We start from the raw sequence: 26,950 nt of genomic DNA, 5'->3' as shown, positions 1-26,950 counted from the left end.
ACCACCCCAGTTTAGACATGGCCATATGCAAATCAGTCTTGACCCTGTGCCTCAGGGGAACAGTCCAGCCCAAACTGCCAAGCCATGTCTTCCCTGGACCGGAATCAAGCATCCTAGGACCGGTTTCTGGCTATCAGCCGTCATCAGCCAGGATAGCTTGACTCCAGTGGAGTAGTGAGCACGGGTCCCACGTCTGGGAATACCCATCCCACTTAGGGCGAAAAGCGTTACAACAAACAATTGATGGACGGAATGCTGACAATGCAAACATTCTCCCCCAGTCAAGAGATCTGGGTTAAATCCATCGTTCTTTTGCCCACTACACCACCCCAGTTTAGACATGGCCATATGCAAATCAGTCTTGACCCTGTGCCTCATGGGAACAGTCCAGCCCGAACTGCCAAGCCATGTCTTCCCTGGACCGGAATCAAGCATCCTAGGACCGGTTTCTGGCTATCAGCCGTCATCAGCCAGGATAGCTTGACTCCAGTGGCGTAGTGAGCACGGGTCCCACGTCTGGGAATACCCATCCCACTTAGGGCGAAAAGCGTTACAACAAACAATTGATGGACGGAATGCTGACAATGCAAACATTCTCCCCCAGTCAAGAGATCTGGGTTAAATCCATCGTTCTTTTGCCCACTACACCACCCCAGTTTAGACATGGCCATATGCAAATCAGTCTTGACCCTGTGCCTCATGGGAACAGTCCAGCCCGAACTGCCAAGCCATGTCTTCCCTGGACCGGAATCAAGCATCCTAGGACCGGTTTCTGGCTATTAGCCGTCATCAGCCAGGATAGCTTGACTCCAGTGGCGTAGTGAGCACGGGTCCCACGTCTGGGAATACCCATCCCACTTAGGGCGAAAAGCGTTACAACAAACAATTGATGGACGGAATGCTGACAATGCAAACATTCTCCCCCAGTCAAGAGATCTGGGTTAAATCCATCGTTCTTTTGCCCACTACACCACCCCAGTTTAGACATGGCCATATGCAAATCAGTCTTGACCCTGTGCCTCATGGGAACAGTCCAGCCCGAACTGCCAAGCCATGTCTTCCCTGGACCGGAATCAAGCATCCTAGGACCGGTTTCTGGCTATCAGCCGTCATCAGCCAGGATAGCTTGACTCCAGTGGCGTAGTGAGCACGGGTCCCACGTCTGGGAATACCCATCCCACTTAGGGCGAAAAGCGTTACAACAAACAATTGATGGACGGAATGCTGACAATGCAAACATTCTCCCCCAGTCAAGAGATCTGGGTTAAATCCATCGTTCTTTTGCCCACTACACCACCCCAGTTTAGACATGGCCATATGCAAATCAGTCTTGACCCTGTGCCTCATGGGAACAGTCCAGCCTGAACTGCCAAGCCATGTCTTCCCTGGACCGGAATCAAGCATCCTAGGACCGGTTTCTGGCTATCAGCCGTCATCAGCCAGGATAGCTTGACTCCAGTGGCGTAGTGAGCACGGGTCCCACGTCTGGGAATACCCATCCCACTTAGGGCGAAAAGCGTTACAACAAACAATTGATGGTCGGAATGCTGACAATGCAAACATTCTCCCCCAGTCAAGAGATCTGGGTTAAATCCATCGTTCTTTTGCCCACTACACCACCCCAGTTTAGACATGGCCATATGCCAATCAGTCTTGACCCTGTGCCTCATGGGAACAGTCCAGCCCGAACTGCCAAGCCATGTCTTCCCTGGACCGGAATCAAGCATCCTAGGACCGGTTTCTGGCTATCAGCCGTCATCAGCCAGGATAGCTTGACTCCAGTGGCGTAGTGAGCACGGGTCCCACGTCTGGGAATACCCATCCCACTTAGGGCGAAAAGCGTTACAACAAACAATTGATGGACGGAATGCTGACAATGCAAACATTCTCCCCCAGTCAAGAGATCTGGGTTAAATCCATCGTTCTTTTGCCCACTACACCACCCCAGTTTAGACATGGCCATATGCAAATCAGTCTTGACCCTGTGCCTCATGGGAACAGTCCAGCCCGAACTGCCAAGCCATGTCTTCCCTGGACCGGAATCAAGCATCCTAGGACCGGTTTCTGGCTATCAGCCGTCATCAGCCAGGATAGCTTGACTCCAGTGGCGTAGTGAGCACGGGTCCCACGTCTGGGAATACCCATGCCACTTAGGGATCCCACTGGGGTGGTGTAGTGGGCAAAAGAACGATGGATTTAACCCAGATCTCTTGACTGGGGGAGAATGTATGCATTGTCAGCATTCCGTCCATCATTTGTTTGTTGTAACGCTTTTCGCCCTAAGTGGGATGGGTATTCCCAGACGTGGGACCCGTGCTCACTACGCCACTGGAGTCAAGCTATCCTGGCTGATGACGGCTGATAGCCAGAAACCGGTCCTAGGATGCTTGATTCCGGTCCAGGGAAGACATGGCTTGGCAGTTCGGGCTGGACTGTTCCCATGAGGCACAGGGTCAAGACTGATTTGCATATGGCCATGTCTGAACTGGGGTGGTGTAGTGGGCAAAAGAACGATGGATTTAACCCAGATCTCTTGACTGGGGGAGAAGGTATGCATTGTCAGCATTCCGTCCATCATTTGTTTGTTGTAACGCTTTTCGCCCTAAGTGGGATGGGTATTCCCAGACGTGGGACCCGTGCTCACTACGCCACTGGAGTCAAGCTATCCTGGCTGATGACGGCTGATAGCCAGAAACCGGTCCTAGGATGCTTGATTCCGGTCCAGGGAAGACATGGCTTGGCAGTTCGGGCTGGACTGTTCCCATGAGGCACAGGTCAAGACTGATTTGCATATGGCCATGTCTGAACTGGGGTGGTGTAGTGGGCAAAAGAACGATGGATTTAACCCAGATCTCTTGACTGGGGGAGAATGTATGCATTGTCAGCATTCCGTCCATCATTTGTTTGTTGTAACGCTTTTCGCCCTAAGTGGGATGGGTATTCCCAGACGTGGGACCCGTGCTCACTACGCCACTGGAGTCAAGCTATCCTGGCTGATGACGGCTGATAGCCAGAAACCGGTCCTAGGATGCTTGATTCCGGTCCAGGGAAGACATGGCTTGGCAGTTCGGGCTGGACTGTTCCCATGAGGCACAGGGTCAAGACTGATTTGCATATGGCCATGTCTGAACTGGGGTGGTGTAGTGGGCAAAAGAACGATGGATTTAACCCAGATCTCTTGACTGGGGGAGAATGTATGCATTGTCAGCATTCCGTCCATCATTTGTTTGTTGTAGATATATATTTAGGGCCTAATTCACAATGCCATTTACGTGTGCAATTTTTTGATCACTGCTAAAAATGGCTACATTTACGCTCGTCTGGAATCCCAAAAATGTTGCTTGGCAGGCATAAATGGTTTTGCTACACCATACTGCACTCCACTCAACCCCACACAAGGACTGGGCGGCAGTTTGTGAATGTCCACAAACTCGCTCACCCTTCCCACCTTGGACATAGTGGAGGTTTACTCCATCAGAAGGACTGGAGCAACTAGCTTCCAGGCTTGTAAGGAGATCTCCCCCACATTTTCTTGTATTGTAGGTGAAGCGGTTTCTCCACATGGTGTTTTTCAAGTAGAGATTTTAAAAATCGAATCAAAAGAGACACTTTTGCACCTTGGGTTAAATTTCCTCAGTGCGAGGTTGGGGAAATACTAGAAGTCACATAGAATTACCAGTGGTAAGTCTAGAAAACTGAGGCTGGTGAATCTTTCAGGTGTATTATTGGGAATGTTTCTGAATTCCTAAACATTGTACTTTTACACCTATTATAGGAGTACATCAAAAGGTGTAAATGTATGACTTTTCTTTGTGGTTTGTGTACTATATGCCAAATAACTTGTGTGTTAAACATGAATTTGATTGACCAAGTTGTTAACAACCCTTGCACTAATGAGGCCACCGACCCATTTGTCTTTTTTCAATTCAGATTGCTCTCTGCGCTCTTTCGAAGTAAACCTGATTCAATTTTAAATTCTGTACATTAAAAGCATCGTAAGCAACTTAAATTATTAAGAAATCGTTTCTCGTTGAAAGTAAATATTTTGAATTAAGTGGTAATTTCTCCATATGGGTGTTTGGATCTGCCACTTTTTTAATAGTTTATTAGCGTTAAGTAAACAGTGCAGCAGCTCGGCTGTACTGTTGATTTAACCTTAAAGGGCTATCTATTATTGGTGCCAGCCACTGCTTGGAGCGAGCGGAGGCCTTCTGCGCAAGGAGGTAGCCAGGAAAATAGAAATACCTCCCACTTTGAGCGACATGGAACAAAATATCCTACCAAAGTGAGAGATGCCGACTCTTTCTATTAAAGAGCCCGTGGGATTTGTTCCCCTTAGTACAATGCTTTACAATTATGCATTTCCAGCATGATTTTAAAAACATATGGCAAAATGCACACTTACCAATATTGATTTCTTTCATTCATTCTTTGTTTCTCTGTATCTTTCTCTCCTACCTTCTATTTCTTTCTTTACTCCATTTCTATTCTCATCATTACTTCTTTTTATCTTCCTTTCGTTTTGTTCACACCTTTTTCATTTCATGTGTATACCTTTCTGCCCTTCTAAATATTCTTGTTTAATTTTCTTTGCTGCTTTCCATCTTTCTGTTTGCACTCTGTTAAATGTTGTTTTTCTTATAGATGTAACATATGGTTGTCATCTACGCTAACTTTTGTTTTTTTTTTATTTGGTCTGGTGATTGCGACTTACGCAATTCACTTCTGTTCTTGTCTGTATTCGTGCACAATGTTTAGTGATTACTGTAATTGTGACAGAAGTATGACATCAGTACTGATGGGGTAGGTTTTTGCATCCCATGCACACCACTTCAGGTTTTTTATTGCTCACTATGACCGAGTTTAAAATTATTTCACACTTTTAAATGGTCTGGGATGCGAAGAAGTATTTTATCACATTTGGCACACTGATCTCATCGGCTTTTCCCCCATGGGAGTGTTAGGAGGGCCCTTCAAACTGCTGGGCAGAAAGCGTCAAAAATAAAATGGTAATAAAATGATGTTATTACCATTGTATTTTTGACGCTTTCTGCCAGCGAACAGAGTACGAGGCCAGGGTGAGGCCCGAGAGTCACCGCTGCCAGTGATTTGCAGCTGTGAGGAGTGGCCACTTAAGTTTGAAGTGCGCATGTTGGTTTGGCTGGCTACCTTTCTACAGTCAAACTGACATGCGTAGTTCAAACCTCTCCAAGACAGCTGGGTTGGAGAGCTCCCACAGGCCCTACAGTGCCTTTTGGAGCGTGGAGCCAGCCTGGTTTAGCCGATCAAGATTCTTTATTCATGCTGCTTACAGCATGAGAACAGCTTCTTGATTGGATGAGAGAGTTGGCTGTGGGCTTCGAGCTCGGAGGACGTGCTGCAGAACAACGAGGACGTATTGCCGAACATCGAGCTAACTAATTTTTTTGATGTATATATTTATATTTATGTGTATATTATTATGTGTTTTTGTTATGTGTATATTTTTTGCGCCTCTCCATTGTGATTTGTCACCAACCGCCGCTGCTTGATCTGGCATCTACCCTTGGCAAATGTAGACCCAGATGGATATTATAAACCACCAAAGCACATCTGAGTGTTTTATACTTACTTAGGGACCTTGTTTGCCTCTTCAATAGGTTGTGACATCCTTTGGGTCACATAAGTTGATACATTGAAGCAGGATTGTGCGACGATCCCGTCGCAGGGTGGACTTCTGCAGGCCCTACCTGGACCAGTCCTTGGCCAGGTTTCTTGATATGAGCACAAAGTGATGCACGCACTAGGCAGTTTACAATCTCAATGGTGAGTAGTGTAATATGTTGAGGCTTGTTGCCTATGTAATTCCCAGGTGGGGAATCTCCAGTGCTGACACATGGTTTTTGGGTTTCTATATCCATGGCTTGCAGGTTCTAAGCCAAATGACGTAGTCCTGAGGAGACCTGTTCATTCAGTTTGTGTCGAAATATCAACATCTTCCCTATGGTATATATATCCAGTGTGATTATTATGGATATGCGATGATATGCTATCTGTTGAAATTACTTGTTGGACCAGTGGCATAGAGTGTCTTATGTTTATGTTTTATATACTTACACATTCACCAGAGCACTGTGTCGTTTGCACATTGTATATAATGTTATACTGATGATTGCAGAGGATTTCGATAATACACATCATCAATGAAACCCTTGTCAGACTATCTGTTTGTTTGTTTTGAACTGAGAAATTTCTCTATAGTGTCGTAGTTATTACATTTATTGCTGGACTCACTAACTTATAGTGTGATTCCCACCTACCAAATGATGCCCACGGCACTTTGTATACATGTATAAAGATGTACCCTGGTCCCTGAGGGTGTACAGTAAGCCTGTGCAGACTTTGAATAGTTCCGCTGGGCGGTTCTCCACGAAATGACAAAAATATTCCGCCGTGGTACGTGGAGTTCGGCAATAGGTGGAGTGCTTTAGGTCACGCCATTTGCACTGATGTTTAGCGCCGGCTGTTTGTCCCGCACTGGAAAATCAGCGCATATGGCACCATGTGCAGTGCAAGCGGGCACTGCTTCTTTCTGACGCTTAAGTAGATTTTCTACTTGAGCAGCAGCTTCCTCAACACAAACAGATGGTTTCTCAACGCAAGCGGTCACTTCCATCTGCATCCGCCTGCATTGAGAAATCTCACTGGAAAGTTCCAGCATCTAGTTTTTTGGAACTCCATGTGCTCTACTCAGCGCGGAGTGCTAAAAATTCCACAAACTGAGCTGAGTTCACTGCCCAGGCCTAGCGTAAAGGGTTGTCCTTGTAATACATCACACGTCACTGCATATTAGGCTGCCCTGGGAAGAAGGAAGATAGCATAACCTGTGTCAGTCCTCGTTTAGGGGCAGTACATTAGGTACTTACAATCTCAGGTGCTTTGCAACAGTTTTAAGATTGTTTTAGAGTTTCTCATTGCATAAAGAGGTGTAAGTTCTGGTATTTACCTTTTTCCATATACTTCATTGCTTGGTTGTGCTCACTAGAAAATGTCACTCTACGTGTCACACATTTGGTCATTGAATGTCACTCATAAGTACATTGAAACAAAGAACAAGTAAAAAAAGGGAAAGAAAAAAACAGGAAATTTAAATTAACTGCAAAGAGAGTAAAAGAGTGCAACTGACAGAAGAACAAGGAGAGGGAGAGAGAGACGTGAAGAAAATGCGAAGTGCGGGTGAGGTGGATTAAGGATTATTGAAGAAAAATTCCCTAAGCAACTATTGGTCTACTAAGTATACAAGACTATTATTACCACATGATGTGTAAAGACTCAGTGTACAACAATTATCAGTAAATAATCTTTTTATTCATACAAATTATTTTTAAAAGACTATTGTAAGTTCTGTATTACTCCTTGGGAAAATATATATGGGACAATAACATCATATCATAAACAAGAATAATGACAATGATAAATGTTGGCCATATACCGCATACAACAGACAAAGCGGTATGTCCTATACATATGGTCCATATAAGGAAAATTATAAAATCAATCATAAAGTGAACTATATACAGTTTTGTAAAGATAATATTAGACAAATGAAAACTCAAAGATACAATAAATTTGAAGGTGCAATTGAGTGGCTTTTTGAATTAATAATGGATCTTTATCAGGAAAGCCACGATAAATCATATGCCAGGACCACAAAGATGGTGGTCAAGAAATGTATATCATACATGTACTGGACAAATGGAATGCTGTCAATTAGCTTGTTGTTTTAGTGGGGAGGCTCTAGAACCGGTCAAGCTATAATCCAGGTTGGAGCCCAAGGTGAGATATGTAAAGGAGGATAAAAACAGCAACTTTAGTGATATTCAGTCTACATGTTGAGATGAGGCTTGAAACGATATTTCCGATTAAGAGATGGCACAAAGTGTCCGCAATACAGAGTTGCGTATATCACAATATTTCAAAACATGCCAGTAGGTCGACATCGAAGGTTCATACGAAAGTCTTTTGTATGAACCTTTGATGTCGACCCATTGAGTAGCGGAACTTCTCAGTCCAGTTTTGATTTATCTGGCATGGGTATCAGAGCGCTGTACACATAGAAATCAATACATGCATACTGGATGAAGAAAAAAGCAAATAACAATCAAAGAAGGCATAAGCAGGAAGCAAAGCTAATACAGTATATCATTCAGCATTGCAGATCCCAGATCTGCCACAAAATAGACAGCTGAAAAGGTTCTGGACTCCTGGTGAAGGGATTTGTGCATCAGAAGCTTTTTTTCTTCTTTTTTGAAGGAGGTAGATGAGGTTTGTCCTGGTTTCAGAAGGTAATGCATTCCAAATGCGTTCCAGCGGTTGTAAGTTTTCTATTTGTTGAACTTCTGTGGTTGCAACAATAGGGAGTTAGCGCTTCTTAAGGAACGACTACCCCCGGATAGTTTGAGTTTTTTGGCCAGGTAGACAGGAGTGTTATGGTGAAGTGCGTCATGCAGGCAATCTTCAATTGGGTTTGTGCTTCAAACGGGAGTCATTTTAGATGTTTTAGGTCTGGAGTAATATGGTTGATTTTTCTGGATCCAGTTATGAGCCTAACAGCTGAGTTCAGTGTGTCCTTTAACGCAGCGAGCTTTACTTTGGTAGGCCAGCAAGAGTAGCACTGAAAATCCTCACGGGCGGAAAGAGGTGGATTTTCCTCAGCATGTTCATTTGGTAGGCGGGTCCCTTGATGGTTGCACTGATATGATTGTGCATATTTCGCCATTTGCCCGACGTCATACCTAACGATCCAATAGGGTAAATAATGTTAGCAGAGCAGTTGAGAGCTGTGAGTTGTTTGAGCCAGTGTTCTATAGAGACAGAGTGATTGTGAGTGACGATCAAAAGGAATTCTGCTTTGACAGCCATTGCCACTGCAGGTAAAAGCGGTGGAGCGGTGGGGGCGGCTAGGGGGATTTCGAGAAACGGCCACGAGGGACAATTAAATTAATAATTAATTTTCCATCGTGGTCCTTTCTCGAAATCCCCCTAGCCGGCCCCACCGCTCTTACCTGCAGCGGCTGAAGCTGTGTTTTGAGGGTGTTAAGCATGAGGTTTTCAGTAGGGTGCAGTTGAGCGATTAGATATCTTCAGGTGAGGAGATTTTCAAATACAATTGTGTGTGATCGGCATACATGTGGTAAGGAATGTTTGAGAGCTTTAGAATTTCGGTAAGGGGTTTCATGAACAAGTTGAATAGCATGGGTTAGAGCATGGAGCCTTGAGGTACTCCATTGTGACCATTGTAATATCAGATAGGGCTAGATCAACTTTGATTCTCTAAGTTCTGTTATGAAGAAACGAAGCAGACCAGTTTAAAACGGGACCAGATAGCCCTATCCGATTTTCGACGAGGTCAATCAGGCTCTCATGTTTGACCATATCAAACGCAGAGGAGAGATCAAGAAATATAAGTAGACAGGGTTATTTCTGCTCAAGCAATGTCAGGGTATATTCAACAATGTGTGTCAGAGCCATTTCAGTGCTATGTCAATTTTTGAATCCAGATGAGCAGTGGTCTAGGAGTTGGAATTGTTCAATGTGGTTGCAGGTATACACATTTCGCAAGTAACATTCTTAGAGTCAGGATGTTAGATATTGGACTGAAATTGTTGAGGTCTGACTGGCCTGCATTTCTTTTTTTTTTTTTTGGGTGACCCGTCCTGTCTTTAGGCAATCGGAAACCATGCCCTGAGAGAGAGATGCATTAACAATCTTTGTCTATCGTAGGAGTAAGGAAGACCTAAGCTGTTTTACGGTCTTAGTGGGCAGAGGATCATTAAAGTGATTAGAGTGTTTTATTGATGTCATTATTATGAGTATCTTGATTTCATCTGGGACTTTGAAGGAAGACCGGGTAGCCTTATATTTTTGTAGAATATCCAGTACGATTGGAACTGTCCAGGAGCCGCACTGGAAGGAGACTGAGTTGGTCTTGACTGAGCAGAAGCTGAGAGGAAAGTTGCAGATCTGATTTTATCCTCTTTGTCTTATCAATGAAATGGGTGGAGAACTCATCGCCGTTTGGTAAAATTCCAGTGTCTTCCAAGTGGTGGTTAGAATGGCAAGTTGCTTGATACATTTTAATCGTTTTTTGGGTCTGTTTTTGGCATTGTCTAGTTGTGCCCTAAAGTATTCTGCTTTTGATCTACGGATATGTAAATTTTAATCGTTTTTTGGGTCTGTTTTTGGCATTGTCTAGTTGTGCCCTAAAGTATTCTGCTTTTGATCTACGGATATGTTTGTTGTAGTCGCTTCTTAGCAAATTTCAATTGCTTGAGGTGGGAGCTCGATGGAGAGATTCTCCATGATCTCTCAATAAGCCTTAAATTGCACCCTTCATCATTTAGGTTGCCCTTGAACCAGGGTTTGGACTGTCTACTGGTTATTCTCTTAAGCTCCTTTGAAACAATCATGTCCAGTATGTCTCAAGTGGATTGCAAGTAATGATCAGTAAGATCGTTCACAGTCATCATGTTTGTAGGAGGAGGGAGGATGTTGTTACTGATAGAGGTTAGATCGGTGGGATTAATATTTCTTAGGTCTCTAGACCATTGTCAGGGTTTAAGAAGTTGGCCTTTTCTGGAAAGCACCCTTTCCAGGATAAGGAAAGAGATTAGATAGTGGTCTGACCAGCCGCAGGGGGTTATGGATTCAAGTTGTATAGCATTATCTTTTGCAATGATTAGATCTTGAGTGGATCCTCTGTTGTGTGTTGGGCCATTGCAGGACTGGGTGAGGTTGAAGTCCATATGAAAGGTCTTGAAGGTATTCAGAATGGGGTCATTGAAGCCATTCTGATGGTAGTTGAAATCCTCAAGGAAGATCTGGTTTGTGTATTAGTCTAAGTTAGAGGAAATGGTCCCCATTATTTGTTCGATGAGAGGTAGATTATTACCCGGGGTGGTATATTATGTGTAGTTTGCACACAAGCTTGTATTTGCTCCATATTTCAATATCTAGATATTCACAAGAGAGCATTGGAACAGTTTGTGAGTGTTTTAAGGTGAGCGTGGAGCGATAAATGCATGCTATGCCACCTCCAGCTCCTCCGGATCTATCCAGTCTGATGATGTCATAGTTGGGTGGTACTAGAATGTCCAGAATGGGTGGAGAGGAATCACTGAGCCATGTTTAAGTTAAGAAAAGGAGGTCAAGGTCGTGTGCAAGCATGAGATCAGTGATGTCAGCAGCGTGTCTTACAGCCAACCTGCAGTCAAGGAGCATAGACCTGAGATGCAATTTGGTAACTAATGTTTCATGGCGTGTAAGGGGGACTTGAAGAAGACTGTTCTTGTTCATGGATCTGTAGTTGAGATAGTTCTTTTGAGAGGGTTGGGGGAAATAGTCTGGATAGTGACCGATGAGGGTGAGGTGTCCTTATGTGTATTGGTATATGATAGCAGAAGGTAGGGGATGTCAGCATCAGATAGGTGTTGAAATCAGGAACCACCACTCCTTTATTAGCACAGTAGTAGGCATCAGATAATCAGATATGAGCGTTTTAGAGCTCCGTTTGAGAAGATTATTTTTTAAACAATTGGCAGCGTTCTTAGATAGATTGTGGGCGTAATTAATCTTGAACGCATTACAGCCCATCAGTGCCATCAAACTATCACTAGGCCTTAGGTTGTTTGGCTCCATAATAACAAAGGTACCCTGATTTTAAATGAATAGATAATCCTACTGAGAGTCTTCAGACAAGTGTCAGATACAAAAGGAGTTGTCGCATATGCGAGAGTGCTTTCAGCGAGGGTGTAGTGGCTATGTAGACCAGGTGTCGACAAAGAGGGCAGTGAAGAAAGCTACCTGTATTAATCCAAGCAGAAGTACTGAAGCATCAGCCCAAAGCCATTACAATATGCCACCTCATTAGAGGCTCTGAAACGTGGAGTCCTTCTTTTCTTTATTGTAAAAGCGAGTCACAGAGAGACTTTCTTCCCTTAAGCTGTTTAACTCGTCTAGAAGCTCAAGGCCCTGATTGGCAATGAATAGGCTACCAGATTAGGGTTTGCCTTGCACACCTCAAAGGTATTGGGATGTTTTAATAGTGCCCTTTCAGAACATTTGGATTTTATCTGAGGTATGTCAAAATTGTGTTGTACAATGCACTATTTGATCCTTATTTTTTTCAAATTTTCACTGTGGTGTACCCCCTCCAAACTGCTACGCTCACTCACTTCAGTCCAATTGAAGAAAGGTATCCCTCTCCAGCACTTTCAAAGTTCACCAGCTGCCACTAGATGCTTTAGAAAAAACAAATTAAACAGTTGTTACAAGTTTTGAGTTTCCTTGGAAATTTAATTTAAATCACATTCCTACTAAATGTATAATTCAATTTATGTGACCTACTTAAGCCACTTCAAGGTTAGTGTTGTGCACTGGGTTATTTTTGCTCTTCTTTAATTTCAGGCATGACAGAAAACTATGTTATCTTTGTTGAACAGCCGATTAAGACGGATTTAATGAAAATCATCACCAATAAAATGTCCGGAAAGTCTGTGGCGGACGCCATGAAATGGGAACCGGATGAGCACACGCGCTTCCACATTGCCAATAAAGTGTCTGGGGAGGTATTATGTTAAACTTAAACTTGTACTCGATATATTTATAGGACTTAATATCAGTATGTGGGCAATGTAAGAGGTCAGGGCACACTTTTAGCACAGCTCCAAATTGTAGTCATATATTAAAGGTAAACCCTTACAATTGTGGGGCATATTTACAAGGGGATATCACCACCAGAACATCACTTTTCACGATGTTCAGTTGGCAATATGCCCTTCTCCATATTTACAAAGCAGAGTTAAGCCACCTTTTGTGGCTAAACACCACCTTGTAAATATGGCCCCTTTACACACATCACTTAGCGTGAAAGGGGCATGCAATGGGTGCTGCTGTGGGCGTTCCACCACAACGCCCATTGTTTTTGACGCTGCCCCAGATTTACGAGTATCTGTAAATCTGAGACAGCACCGAAAACTAACTCCATGCAAGAACAGACGTTACAATGGCAAAACGAGGAGAAATACTTTTATTTCTCCTCGTTTTTGCTTTTTGTATGTGTGCTGCATTCTGCACACACATAGAGAGAGCAAAATACCATTAATTATTGTTTATGTGCAGGAAGGTATCCCTTCCCACACATAAATAATCATTAAATAATGACGATTTGTTACTTTTATGTGTGCTGAATCTGCAACACAGAAGTAACAAATCGCCATTAGTGATTGTTTATGTGCAGGAAGGGACATGCAGTATAGTGCAAGGGTGCTTGCGTTGGCGCAAGGCAGCTAAATTTAGTGCTGGCACGCCATATTCTTATGAATATGGAGCATCTCTGCATTTTGAAAATGTGGGAGTGTGGCGCTGCCAAATTTGGTGCAGGCCCCTGCTCTGACATTTTCATGTGAATATTTCCCTTAATGTTTAAATTCTCCTCCAGAATTGTCACTGTACCATTAATGTTGATGCACTTATTCATATTTTGACAATAGCAAAATCATTACTAAATCACGTGGGTGCGGGGTACCTTGGCTGCATAGCTTCCATTCCACCCCATGCCTCTTTAATCCATCACCAGACACTCCCTGCCTCTTCAACTCACTCTTTGGAGTTTCTTTTTCATCAATGCTTTCTCCCTTTGTTGCTGTTTTTCCATTATTCTCTTCTTCCTTCTTTCTTTCTTTTATGTTTTTCTATCTCTCTTGCTCTGTTGCCGAAAAATAAATCCCGGTCCCCAGCAAGAGTGCTAGAGAGCCCGATCTGCAACCACCGGCTCATAATTAAGGAATGATGCTACCCCATACTTCTCGTGATATAATTTTACAATCTCAAATGTGCAACAACAACGCAATGCAGTGAATTTATGCTTACAGAAAAGGAACTTACTGAGACTGCACCAAGCCAAAATGTCCTTAGTCTTCGAAACACCCCATTATAATTTAAAACACACACAAAAAAAACAGACAGAGGCAATTTAGTGCCCCCACAATATGGGGCATAGTTATCATTGAGTTGCATCGCCCTTGCGCCACCCAAGGACAATGCAACAACTAAGTCAGATTTATCAAGCCATGCAAGGCCACCATGCGTGGCCCTGCATGACTTGATAAATCTAGAGTAACGCAGAGCAAATCTCTGCATTGTGTTACTTTGCCCCAGGAAGGCGTTCCATGGGTGGAGCTTGGGTGTTGCCACGCATCCACCTGTGGATGTTGGTGGATTCCCAGATTTACCATTAGTGGTAGACCTAGGAAAGTATCCAAATGCTATGCCTCCCCAGGTGAGGCCTAACAAGTACAAATATTTTTATTTCTCCTCATCTTTTCCTCTTTCTTTGTTTGCTGCATTCTGCAACACACATTAAAAGAGGAAAATGCCTCGGGTTTTTTTTTTCAGTGCAGGAAGGTGTCCTCCACAAAAACAAACCTGCTTACAAATGCAGGCACCCTTGCACTATAGTGCAAGGGTGCCTGAGTTGGCGCTAGGCAGCACATTTTGCGCCAGTGCAAGAAAAGGACAGCAACTTGCTGTATAATATTAAATACAGTGCATTCCTGCCCTTTCCCTCTAACGCAGAACAGAGCAGCAAGGTGGCTTGCTGCATTCGGCTACGTGAAAGTTTCATAAATGCGCCCCTGTGGGATTTGGATTTCAACTGATCTTCGTAGAGGCAGGTGCTTAACTAGGGGAAACGTTCTCTTGCAGAAAAGATGATTACTGGACAGAACCGAGGCATTATGTGGTGAAAACGAACTACGTTTAAATTGCCACACTCTTCTGAAGATGTACAAAAGAGCGAAATACACATCAGGAGTTGCATTTAAGCATGTGAGGAGATATCCCACTGGCAGTAAGACGTTGCAGTGAAGCAAAGTTTGAGGGAATGTGTGACCATATGACGATTACACATGATAATGCATTGAGCCTGCAGTAAACGGACTATTAAACCAAGCGCTGTGTGAGACTATGAAAGGGCAGATTAGAATAGCTCGAAAATGCCGTGGATTACCAGAAAAGGCAGAAAAGCTACGAAATAGAGCAGACAGTTATTAAGGATTGTTTGATGGAATGCACCTACTTTGTGTGTTGAATTTGTGTAGTTCGCCTACATACTCAAATCAGTGAGATCTTTAGAAAGGAACAAGTGGATAGTGACCGCGCATCCTCCTGGATTAGGTGAGAAAAGTGAGACAGGTGCCAACAACATTAGTACCCACTTATGGTTTGGTGTTAACAGCTATTAATTGCCCTTTCCCCTTATTATGCATCCCTTCCTTTGGCTTTTGCCCACAATTGTGTTGCATGCAAGCAGCCGCATTAAAATCCTTAAAAAAAAAACTTGTTTTAAGTTAACACCCTGTGCGAGGGCAAGAATTCTTAGGGCCCGATTACAGGGAGTGCCGCGCAGTATCCTTGGGAGCAATACTGCTCTGCGTGATCACCCAGATGCACTACGTTCAAAACCACCAAGCACAAATGAATGGGCAGGAAAAGCCAGCCTGTAAAATCGAGTGTGGATTTGCCGGGGGCCAGTGGCTTAACAAATGCCCCCGCATTGCGGGGGGGTGGGGGGGCACGAGCTCCAGGGGGCCACCTCAGCACAGTACCCTAGCCTGAGAGCTCCTGAGTGAGTCCGGAGGGGGGCCCCTTCATGTACTTTGCAGAGAGGCCCCCTCATGTTCCGTTACACCACTGCCAGGGGCTGCCGACACAAGTGTGAACAGACCCTTCCCAACCTCTTCCTATGGCCCGAGGAAGCAGGGCGTCTCCCCGCCCACAGCCTGCCCCGCCTCTCTATACTTCGGCTTCCCTACCCTCTGCTCCACCCAACAGCCTGAATAGTTTCCCTGCCAAATTGTCTTTGGAATGGGGTATATCGATGCAAAAAAAGAACCCCGTAATTCGGGGTCTGCATCTTCTGTGGACAACTTCTAAATGCACGGGGCAGGGGTTCAATTCACACTGGAACAGAACATTCGAACACAACACCCCTGCAGTTGTGCAACTTATAAGCGAGTCCCAAATGCTGATTAAATTACCATTGTAAGAAAAAATAAAATCAATTATATATAACTAATATGTATAAAATAATTATATTAAATATTATTCATAATATATACAGTAATGATACAACTGTACACTAACATATTTATACGATGGTGATTATTATTATTATTGTCAAAAAACAACAAATTACAATATTATCATTATTGTTGTTGTTATTAACCCTTTCGCTGCGGCGGGAATTCCGCCGCAGCGCTGGGGGGGGTTTGGGGGCAGCGCGTTGGCGCGGTGCTCATGACGGAACCACTCCGTCATGAGCCGCGGTTGAGCTGTGCTCATGACGGAGTGGTTCCGTCATGACTCCGCCCACTGCGCTAATCGCCCGCACAGGCGGGGAATTAGCGCCGCGTGGGCGGCGCGGCCGCCAACGGCCGCAGCATGACGGAACCACTCCGTCATGACCACACGGCGACCGTGGCTCATGACGGAGTGGTTCCGTCATGAGTGGGGAAGGGGTTAATAGTAATAATAGCGAAATTATAAAAATACAGAAACATATTAATAACAACAATTGCAACACTAACAATAATGGTTGATTATAGTAATAGCAATGTTAGTTCTTACTATTACTGCCACTAGTCATAGTATTATTTATCGCTTTTACTGTTACATTACTAATGGTGTCCGAGTGTGCTGCCAGCCTTGGGAGGTTGCCACACGGAGTCAAGGGACTGGCAAAGATACGATGAATGAACACCCAGAGATGCCTTCCTCCGCCATAAAATTCATGTAGAATAATTTACATCTCCCAAAATGGTAAATTTCGAAGGAACTAGGGGATTTCTTTCCAGTGCATAGGGTGGCTCGTTGGCTATGCCCTGTGTTACAGAAACATTCACATTTAAGTAAAATTTGCATCTGTTTTTGGGCAGTAGTATTGAGGTTTTCCCCGTGTTGCATGTCCAGGGCATCTTATGGGAAGTCATCTGGTGGCGGGGGTCACTATCGCAGTTGGTAGATGCCCCCTGGCCTGCAACACAAAGTCTTCATTTACATTAAATAAAACTGACTTTTATTTGCATGATCGGTAGAGAGGCCAATTATTGAATGAGCATGGGTTCCAAGGTATCTTTTCCCCATCTAGGCGGGTTTGATGCAGCAGTGAGCAATGTTAGGAAACTAGAAGTGCCGGAGAAGGCAACACTTTCCAGCACTCTAAAGACCGTGCATAGCATGAAAACATAAAACAAACCATAAATGTACATTTAAAAGGAGTTTAACTCAGGGGGGATATTTACAAGCCCCTATCACCACAACAACGTCACTTTTCAGGACGTTGTGGTGGCGATAGGGGTTTCGCCTTATTTACAAGGCAGCGTTAAGCCTTAATGCTGCCTTGTGAATAAGGCACCCTTTCACGCTATAATTGGCGTTAAAGTGGAGGGCAATGGGTGTTGGTGTGGGCGTTCCATCACAGCACCGATTGATTTTGACGCTGCCCCATATAATTGCAAGGGTAGTGTAAATATGGGGCAGCGCCAAAATTAAGACCAGGGAAAACCTGGTCTTAAACAGGCGAAACAAGGAGAAATGTTTAATTTCTCTTCGTTTTTGCTGTTTCCATTTGTGCTGGTTGTGCAGCACACATGGAATAAGCATAAACGCCAATAATTGTTTATGTGCAGGAAGGTCCCTTCCTGCACATAAACAATCTTTTTTAATAAAAATGACGTTTTGCAACTTCTATGTGTGCTGCATTGAGCACATAGAAGCTACAAAACACCATTTAAAGATTGTTGATGTTCAGGAAGGAAGGCACCTTGGTGCAAGGGGGCCTGCATTGGCGCTAGGCAGCTAAATTTAGCACCAGCGCAGGGGGAAACACAGCACTGCACCACATTCTTGTAAATATGGTGCAGCAATGCGTTTCTGAACTGACGGAGCATTGCGTTAGCATTCTTGGCTTAACGACACGCTTTGCCACTTTACTAGTAAATATGCCCCACAGTGTCAGCAGTACAGAAACCGAGCTAACTGCCTATGTCCTTAAGATTGGCATTCCTACCACCTCGTCCTCCATGGAGATGGGAGGTCTGCAAAAATTCTTCATTGACCACTGCATGCATGATCATACAATCAGAAAACAACATGGCGTTTGTCTGGCTTTTTCAGCTTCTTCCTGTCAAGTACTTGGCAAAGGCATTTGCAACCTTTCACCAGATCAATGCCTTCGAGGATCAGGGATGCATCGTTTTCGACCTCTGCTGCCAAGATAGCGGTGACAATGTTAAGATCTACACACTGCAAAACCTGAGGAAACAAGGAGAAGGCTTAGATGAGGTAAGCTGTTCTGTATGTCTTCATCTATACCATCAAGTCTTTTGCAGCATAGCCATTGTTGGCAAAAGGCAAACTTGTCTCAGGCATTGATTTATATTTTGGCGTGGAAATTATATTATGCCAAAAAAAACCAGTTGTCTTTTGGCAAAATAACAATGATGGATTACTCCATGCCACCAAATGGACTGATAGTAATTTCGGACAATGGAATAATAATTATTTTCTGTGGAATTGAAAAATATCAAATTGGGGTAGATGTTTATGGATTTTCCAGTGAATTGATCTCCTGTGTAAAACAGGTATTCTGTTTTACTCATGGTCTGGCGTCTTTGTACCTTAGCAATTGTAGAACAGAAATGGATTTAGAAGTCATTTCTTCCACCTTATGTTTTGCTCTGCAATAATGGGCCTATATGGCATCATGGCGCTTCCATTTAGAAATGTCTATAACCTTCATGCTAAATGTAAATCAAGTTGCATTCATGTTAATACCCAATGGTCTGGCACAGTTTATAAAAACTCTGAAAACCCTTGGTAACCAAATGTGGCACTTTCTGATCTTGAAACGGACTTAAACAAACCCCTATGTTGAAAATTAGTGTTGCCCTCCTTTCTCACCTTAAAATTGTCATAAAGGGGTAACATTTCTGGTGCAAGGATTTTATGACCACAAGGCATAATTGCGTGTTGTTGTTTGGTGTCCCTTTTTCCTTGCTTACCAGACCATTTGTAGCCATTTGTTGCAGTCTGAATCCAACCCTTTTGTGGTCAGCTGTGGTGGCACGTTAAGACAGGTGCCTGCAGTGGCCTTATTGGAACACAGGCCCAGAGGGAAAGAGATGATTCTCCAATCAGAGGGCTTAAAAGCAACACACTAGAATATTTGATAGCGTCATGCAACGTACAAATGATCTTCGATTTTGATTTAAACCTCCCTTTGGCCTTTAAATAACTGTATTGTCAGATGTTAGGATCTTATCAGTGATCTCAGCAGTATTTTAAAAATACATTTGTATGTGATATTATTACTCATAACGTAACCAAGTCTTTTAGGACATCTGTTCCTAATATTGAATGCTATATGGTTTACTTTTGAACTGAAACCTTTACACTCATTTGAAGTCTAGATTTTTGCTAAGTATTACCTGTTGATGCATCATTTAAAATTGCATTTTTTTTTAAATAAAATGTATCGAACTTGTAAAGAACACACTGCAAAGTGAATTTTCCTGAGGCATTTGCAGGTATATACCCAGGTGTAGCATAAATCTGCCATATCGGGCCAGGTGGTGGCACACAACAGAGGGCTCAAAGGGTCATATGCTGGTTTGGGTAGAGAGTTAGCTTCATTTCGTCCAGTGATGAGTGGTTCCATGTCAAGGAATGGAGAGGAAAAGAGAAAGAGAGAGACGGAATGCAAACTTCACTTTTGCATTGAGGAAGAAGAAGGACACACCTAAGATATGAGATGGGATTGTGATGTAGTTCTTTTTGTTCTCAATTTTTTATTGGGAAATCAGAGCAAACAATAAAAAAAGGGGAGGGGACAGGAAACATGAGATGCCAATTGTGAGACAATAACAAAGCAGGAAAGAATATAATACAAAATGAAACAAAATACTGACCATATGACATGCAGATTTCCCACGGAACAAGGACCCTAGAAGGGCAAGGAATGGCAACACCAATGAGGGCTTGTTTATCCACAATTGCATACAAAATAATCAGTGGGATGGGGACCATAAGGAAGATGAAAACATGACAGAGGGGAACAAAGGGGAGAAGAAAAAACAAGCAGGAAGTTCTTACTCGCATCCACACCTACATGCAGTTAAGTACTGGTGGGTAGTGTCCTGGAGGAAGGGCGCCCCGGTGTGAAGAAAGGCCTTCGTCCTGTCCTGGAGGTTGTAGATGACCCACTCATAGGAGGCCGTCTGGTACGTTGATGAGAGCCATTCATCAGGAGAATGGGGCTAGGGGAACACCTAGCCATGGTGAGTGCCTTATGCAAGAGATAGTCCTGTACATTGGAGAGGTCTGGGGAGTCCGCGAGGTCATGTAGAAGGATAAGGGGGCAAGACAGAAGAGTCACGACCGGAAGAGTCTCACTCAGTGTAATGCCAACCGACTCCCAAAAAGAACGTATTAAACATCAGTCACAGAGGATGTGTAGCAGATCACAGAGGCCATAAAGTCTGGACTAGCAATTTGCATGAGGTAACAGGCCTGCTGCTCGTAACTTTACGGGAGTCCAGTGCCTGTCATGCAGTGATTTAAAAAGGCAAAACTTTAATCATGTTCTCGTGTCCCGCGATAGAGTGCCTTTTTGGGGTTCAGCCCAATCCTCCGGTTCATATTCCGTCTGGTTTGCCATCTGGTGCAGAGCCTATTGAGGAGGGGCAGCCAGAAAAGATGGTGGCTTAAGAGGCTATAGAAGCCGGACATCACCCCGCGAAAGTGTCCCCTCGTCCTAAGATATGAGACCAAAGGAGAGGATTGGAGGGCCGAGGGTCACGTACCCAGGCAGCGATTGAGGCAAAGCCGTAGCTGCAGGTATCACCAGGAGTGATGGGGTGAAAGGCAAAATTCCTCTTGGAGCTTCACAAAGAATTTGAGGGGACCCTGGTCGAGGATCTAATGGGGACTGCTGATGCCCGCTGAGTGCCAAGTCTTCCAGTTCAAAATCTCACCACCTATGCGTAGGCTAGAGTTGCCCCACAGTGGTGCGTGGTCATGAAGAAGGGGCTCCACCCCAAAGATGCGGTGGTCCCGTCGCCATGATTTTACTGTGGCTTGCAACATCGGGTTGGTGGAGCCCGACATGCGCAAGCCACCGTTGTAGAGTGCGTGCAATCCCTGCAGACTATTCTGCAGTGCGGGCTCCTCTAACACCCACTGCATCGGGTCCAGAGTCCCGGGTAGCATGTAAGCAAGTTGTGGTAAGTGAAGGGCTAAGGAGTACTGCTCAACCGAATGAAACCCAACCCCCACATGAGCGGTGAGCGAGGAGTTTGGTGCTGGCTAAGCAGGGGTGGGAGGCCCCCCAGACGAAAGACCGTATACTCCGATCCAGGCAGCGCAGTAAGGAGTGAGGGACCAATAAGCAGGGCACAAGTCCTAAAAAAAGAAGTGGGGGGACTAGCTTAGTTAGGCAGTATGCAAGTGACATCATGGCGCGCGACATCACAGCACACAACTTCACACATGGCATCACAGGAATTGACATCATAGAAAGTGGTATCACAAGCAACGACTTTACAGGAAGCGGCATCACAAGAAGTGACATCAGATCTAAAGCCCTCACATATATGTTTAGCAGGTCTATCATGTATCTGTTTGAGCGCATTGCAAGGATAACAGCACAGTGAGCTATGGAAGATGATATGTGACTTCTACACCTTGAAATCCCCCAGTTTAATGTAACACATCCTGTACATTAATTTACAAACTTATATAATGTATTATACATGTAATATGCACATGTTTATGTAAAGCACTTGACACCCTGCATTGGACTGAGTAGGGCAATACAAGAAAAAATAGTGGTACTTAAATTATTTCAACGCCTTTTCAGGGGAAGTAAGCTCTATATAAATGCAATTTGCAATTTGTAAATACAGGGAAAGACCAACACATCTGATATTCTTACCGTGCATGCATATCTCCTAAACAGGGACTGAACAAAGTGAAAAGCTGCCTCTCTTAAGTATGTGTGAAGTGCTACCAAGGTGCGAGCCTTTGTTTCCCCTACACTTTATTTGCAGGTGTGAGGCTCCTGACTGCTCCCAGCCAAGAGACTCGAACAAAAGGAGGCCTGATAAACCCTCAAATTTGGCCTTTGTTATGGGTCCAGCGGAAGTCTTAAATAAGAAAGACCTGTCCCCGCCTGCATGTTGTTGCTTGTTGCTGATGGAAAGCAGACAATGTGCAGGTGCTGCTGAAAGTGTCCCGGTGTTTGGAAATTACACCGAGACGAGTTCAGCACATTATTCAGCGGGGCCCAAATTCTTGGCGGGGTGGACGGCGTTCATGCTGTGAAAAAAGTGGGTGGACGCCGTCCACCCGCATGTACCTCCGACTCGTGCCCTACCAATAAAGGCAGCATACCGATGATGTAGGTATAGCTTGGCAGCATCACCCTTCTCACCCATTGTACCCTCCCCCAAAACATGAGTCCGAGGTGGGCCCACTTCTCAAAATCCAGCTTCATACATGCCAGCAGGGCATCGAGGAAATGCCACAATAGCACTCAAGGAAAATTTCTTTAAGCACAGGGACCAGTTGTATCTATCACCAGAACCAAGGAACAACTATGAGCAGTACATTTGCACTGAGTATGGCCTGTTTATACAGGGCTGATTTTGAAAAAGAGAACATTCTCTGCAGCGATAACCCCTTTTCCAGACATATCCTAGTGTGTCGTCGCTATATCTATGATATACTGATTTTCTGGCTGGGGAATGAGGACTCCTTTACTACTTTTTGTGAATGGATTAATACCTTGAACCCATTCCTGAAGTTTACCAAGAATGTCTCAGCTGAGGCCCTCCTTTTTCTCGACCTTGTGATTTCCCTTAGAGAGGGACAGCTGCATATGACAATCTATTAAAAAAGAAAACAGATTGTACCAGTCTGCTCCAATATGATAGTCATCATCCGAAGGCCCTGAGGGACAGCTGAACTGAAAGCTCATAACCTTGCATCCAATCTGGAAGCCCGACACTACCCTTCCTATTGCATCAAAATGGCAATTAAAAGGGCACAAAACGATAATAGGACTGCCCTCTTAGAACCACATACCCGCACAGAGGAAGACATCCTGACACGTGCCACTACTTTTACACCAAAATCCAACAAAATACAAAAGGGCATAAGAAAACATTGGTCTTTGCTACAGACAGGTTCCTTGACCTTTCCCACCCCACGCTTTGCCTATAAACGCACAAGTAACATAAAAAATATAATAGTGTATACTAGGCCACATGTGACAACCACCAGATACAACATTCTCTATGGGACCTACCACCTGTTCATTTTCTGTGTGGATCATGTGGGGTGTGTACGTTTCTTGAAATTAAAAGAAAAAGTGAGTTTGATCCTTCATTCACTTGGACATAGAAGTCCCACTCTGATTGCAACTCCAAAAGTTGCAAATATACATGATCACCTGCCCATGTAAAAGAAGATACATTGGAATGACCACTCAGGTGGTAAAAACAAGGAACATGCAACATCGGAGTGGCATACGGTGTAAACAAACTGACCACAATATTGAGTACCCGCTATCTGAATGTGCACCACACTGCCAATGACGTACATTGGACAGTCCTAGAGGCACATCTCAGAATAACAAGGACTCCCGGTTTAAAAGAGAAAAGTACTAGATTTTTCATTTGGCAACACATAGGATAGGTCTTAATGACGATATCCTGTGGAATGTGTTGATAACTTAACCAGTCTGTACTTTCACTTGACTTACAGAGGGCTGTGTTCAGTCAAGTTGGGAGATTAAGCTATTAACACACCACAGAATTCATACAAAGAGATCAAGTTTAGGGATTCCCCCTTAGTTACTGTGGAAAAGAAGATCATCTGTAAATAAATTCCACCTTGGGCCACATATTGTATATTTATTGACCTCTCACTATTTGTTTTATGTCTTGCCCACGTGGTGCATTTCAGGGGCCAGAGAGTATGTTGGCTCATGACACATTTAAAAATGGCAGTCGCAACTTTTTTTGACGGTGCAACAAGTGCTGGTTTTCATCGCCCTCCCTGTCATTATAATTCAGGGGTAGTGTTTTTCAGGGTTTGGAGAGTAAGTTGGCTCAACGCCTGGTTACAAATGGCAGCCAAACCTTTGTTGATGGTGCAGCACCCTGTTTCAACATCGTTGCTGGTTTTTCATCACCGCCCCTGGTTTTTATTATTTGGTGGTTGAAATTTCTCTCTCTGTTCTTCCCGTTTCATTAGACACAGAGGCATTAATTGTACTCCCTCACTGAGAAGGCAGTTTACTTCATTCCGATATGGACTGGCCCTATTTCAAGATGGTGCCACGATAGGACTTATACACTAGACAGTAATGTTTTTGTGCTCAGTGCCGGCAAACTCCAGCACGCTTATACGTTCTTTCCCACAATGTGACGAGGCAGGGGCGTAACACAGGCCCCCGCACCCCTGCGGTGTGGGGTGCCCCCGAGCTCCAGGGGGGCCCCCAAGCTGCAGGGGGGCCCCCGAGCTGCAGGGGCCCCCCTCAGCACAGTACTAACTGAGGCCCGAGAGCTCTGGCTGAAATCCGGAGTGGGGGCGCCCTCACAACCTATTGTTGATGTAATCGAACCGAAAAGAAAACTACAGCGAGCACAATATGCATGTGTCCAAGTTTTTAAGAAAATACTCCCATTTATTGGGTAAGAAAAACGCAAATGCCATGCTCATGCAACTAGCATTTCCTATCTGCCGTTCTACCTAGCATTCCCCCATCACCGAAACTATGGTAAATGAGTGTTAAAATATTCACACTTGGAAGCTAGCTCTCAGGATCAAACTAAATCAATAGAATGGTATTTGCCACAGCAAAACAAAATATGTCTGGATATATGCTTCACTGGCAGTGCTTCTTTATTGCCGAGTTTGTGCTGTGTTTTAGTGGCTTCATTGGTGAATCTGAGAATGTGCAAAACGTTGAATGGGTGTGTACATGAATGGATAAATGAATGTTTCAATGAATGGATAATTGATGGGTAAGTGAATGAATGCATGTATGGATATTTGAATGGATAATTGCTTGAAAGAACAGTCAAAAAATAGAATATGGCTAAATGTGTGATGGCAAGGATGGGTGCAGAGAGGTTAAACCAATCAATGGCAGAAGTGATAATGTTATTAAAATGCTAAAGATTGCCAATATTATGCCAGTGCAAGCATTACGCCAAGTATGGGCACCATTATACCAACAATGTCCACAATATATAAAGAATAACCTGCAATATGCCCTTTCAGTCATCTCATAGGAGTGAGCAGTATCATGCCATGGGAGTCAAAGCTGTTCCAAAGAATTGCAGCCCTAAGGCTATAGCCAGCATTGGGCAAAGGTAAAGTTAGGCTTTTGGTCTAAGTTTAGAACAAAAGTCTAACTTTACTACTTTTTGGTATTTACAAAGATAATTTACGAGTAGTATCTTTATGACTGAGGAGTTTCCGCACTCGGGTGGACCTTTGCCCCAAGTGCGGAGATTCCACTCCCAGTGCAGTGACTCTGCTAGGAGTGCAGAGTCTCTGCAATCATAAAGATTTTACTCGCAACTTACCTTTTTGCACACAGAAAAGTAGTAAAGTTGGACTTTTGGTCTAAACTTAGACCAAAAGTCTAACTTTGCCTTTGTGAATTGGGCCCATTGTGTTTGAGGTGGGTATGAACATATCAGTGATTTCCACATTCTGTCAAAATTGCCATCATTATGACAAGAATTGCCACCATAATGCCAGAGACAGAAATATACTAAAGTGGATACCATCATGTCATTGTGACCACAGTATATACAAAGAACTGTTACTATAAAGCTACGGCCTGCATTATGCTACGGGTGGCTTCCATCATGCTTTGAATGCCAACATTACACCTATAGTACATAGCCTATAGTCCTTTTGCCCATCACTTTCAGCTACACATACAGGCAAAGAATGATGTTTACCTTATCAAAAATATAAACTACAAAGTGAATTTTCTATAAGGAGCAAATGCACACTCATTTGCCAATGCCCTTTTTTCATAGCAAACTTAGAGGCTCATGGTGATTTGATACAACACAGAGACCATGATTTAGTATGCCTTTTAGAATGGTTACATAATCTCAGCTGATGCCACAACATAATACAACACCACTGCAATAAAACAGCACAGCAAAACAACAGCACACCACAAGGTCAATATACCAAAACATCACAAACATAACAGAATAACAATACAAATTACTGATGACTTTTACTTTGTTGTATGACTCTTATGTTATTGTTTAGCTTTTGTTTTAGTTTTGTAGTACTGTGCTGAGTTGCTATATCAAGTTTTTTGATATACTGTGTTGCTGTTATAGCACTATTTAGTGTTTTTGGTATTTTGTTGGTTTAGTGTCTGTGTGCTATTGTTGTGTGTTACTTGTGTGTTTTTGTGCTATGGTTGTTGTGGTTTTTTCTGTGTTACCTTTGGTTTCTAAGTAGTGTTGTTCTAATGTTGTAATGAATGTGTTGTTAATATTTTTTGTTTATGACGATATGTTGTTCTACTGTGTTATTATAATCTTGTGGTCTATAATGTGATATTGTTGTTGAATGTAGTCATTGCTGTGCCTCCACTGTGATCCATCTGCAGTGTGGGTAAGAAGTACATTGTGGGGTTACAGTGTGACTTTTAGAGGTAGTAGAGCAATGGTGGCGATTGTGTGGTACTATGACTGTTTACTGCATTGGTAGTGTAGTGGTTGTGGGTGCGGTTAGTTTAAGGGAGTTGATAAAATGGCTTAGGTGAAAGTACCTTCATGGTGGGTGGGAGGGCAATTGAGGGAAGTGG

The 26,950-nt window shown here is 43.7% G+C and overlaps 1 protein-coding gene across 3 annotated transcripts in view; it reads left to right on the top strand.

Moving 5' to 3' along the window:
* The window catches only part of LOC146856881 (carotenoid-cleaving dioxygenase, mitochondrial-like), a 529,204-nt gene that overhangs the window by 413,092 nt on the left and 89,162 nt on the right, over positions 1 to 26,950 (top strand). For all 3 annotated transcript variants that reach the window (XM_085647341.1, XM_085647340.1, XM_085647338.1), the window contains exons 7-8: positions 12,445 to 12,605; positions 18,214 to 18,381. In XM_085647341.1, coding sequence (XP_085503467.1) covers positions 12,445 to 12,605; positions 18,214 to 18,381 — 329 coding nt within the window. The remainder of the gene's footprint in view (positions 1 to 12,444; positions 12,606 to 18,213; positions 18,382 to 26,950) is intronic.

This window comes from Triturus cristatus, chromosome 3_2 (assembly GCF_964204655.1).
Source record: "Triturus cristatus chromosome 3_2, aTriCri1.1, whole genome shotgun sequence".
NCBI lineage: Eukaryota > Metazoa > Chordata > Amphibia > Caudata > Salamandridae > Triturus > Triturus cristatus.
Note: the sequence above shows the minus strand (reverse complement) of the source record. Positions and strands in the feature narration are given on the sequence as shown.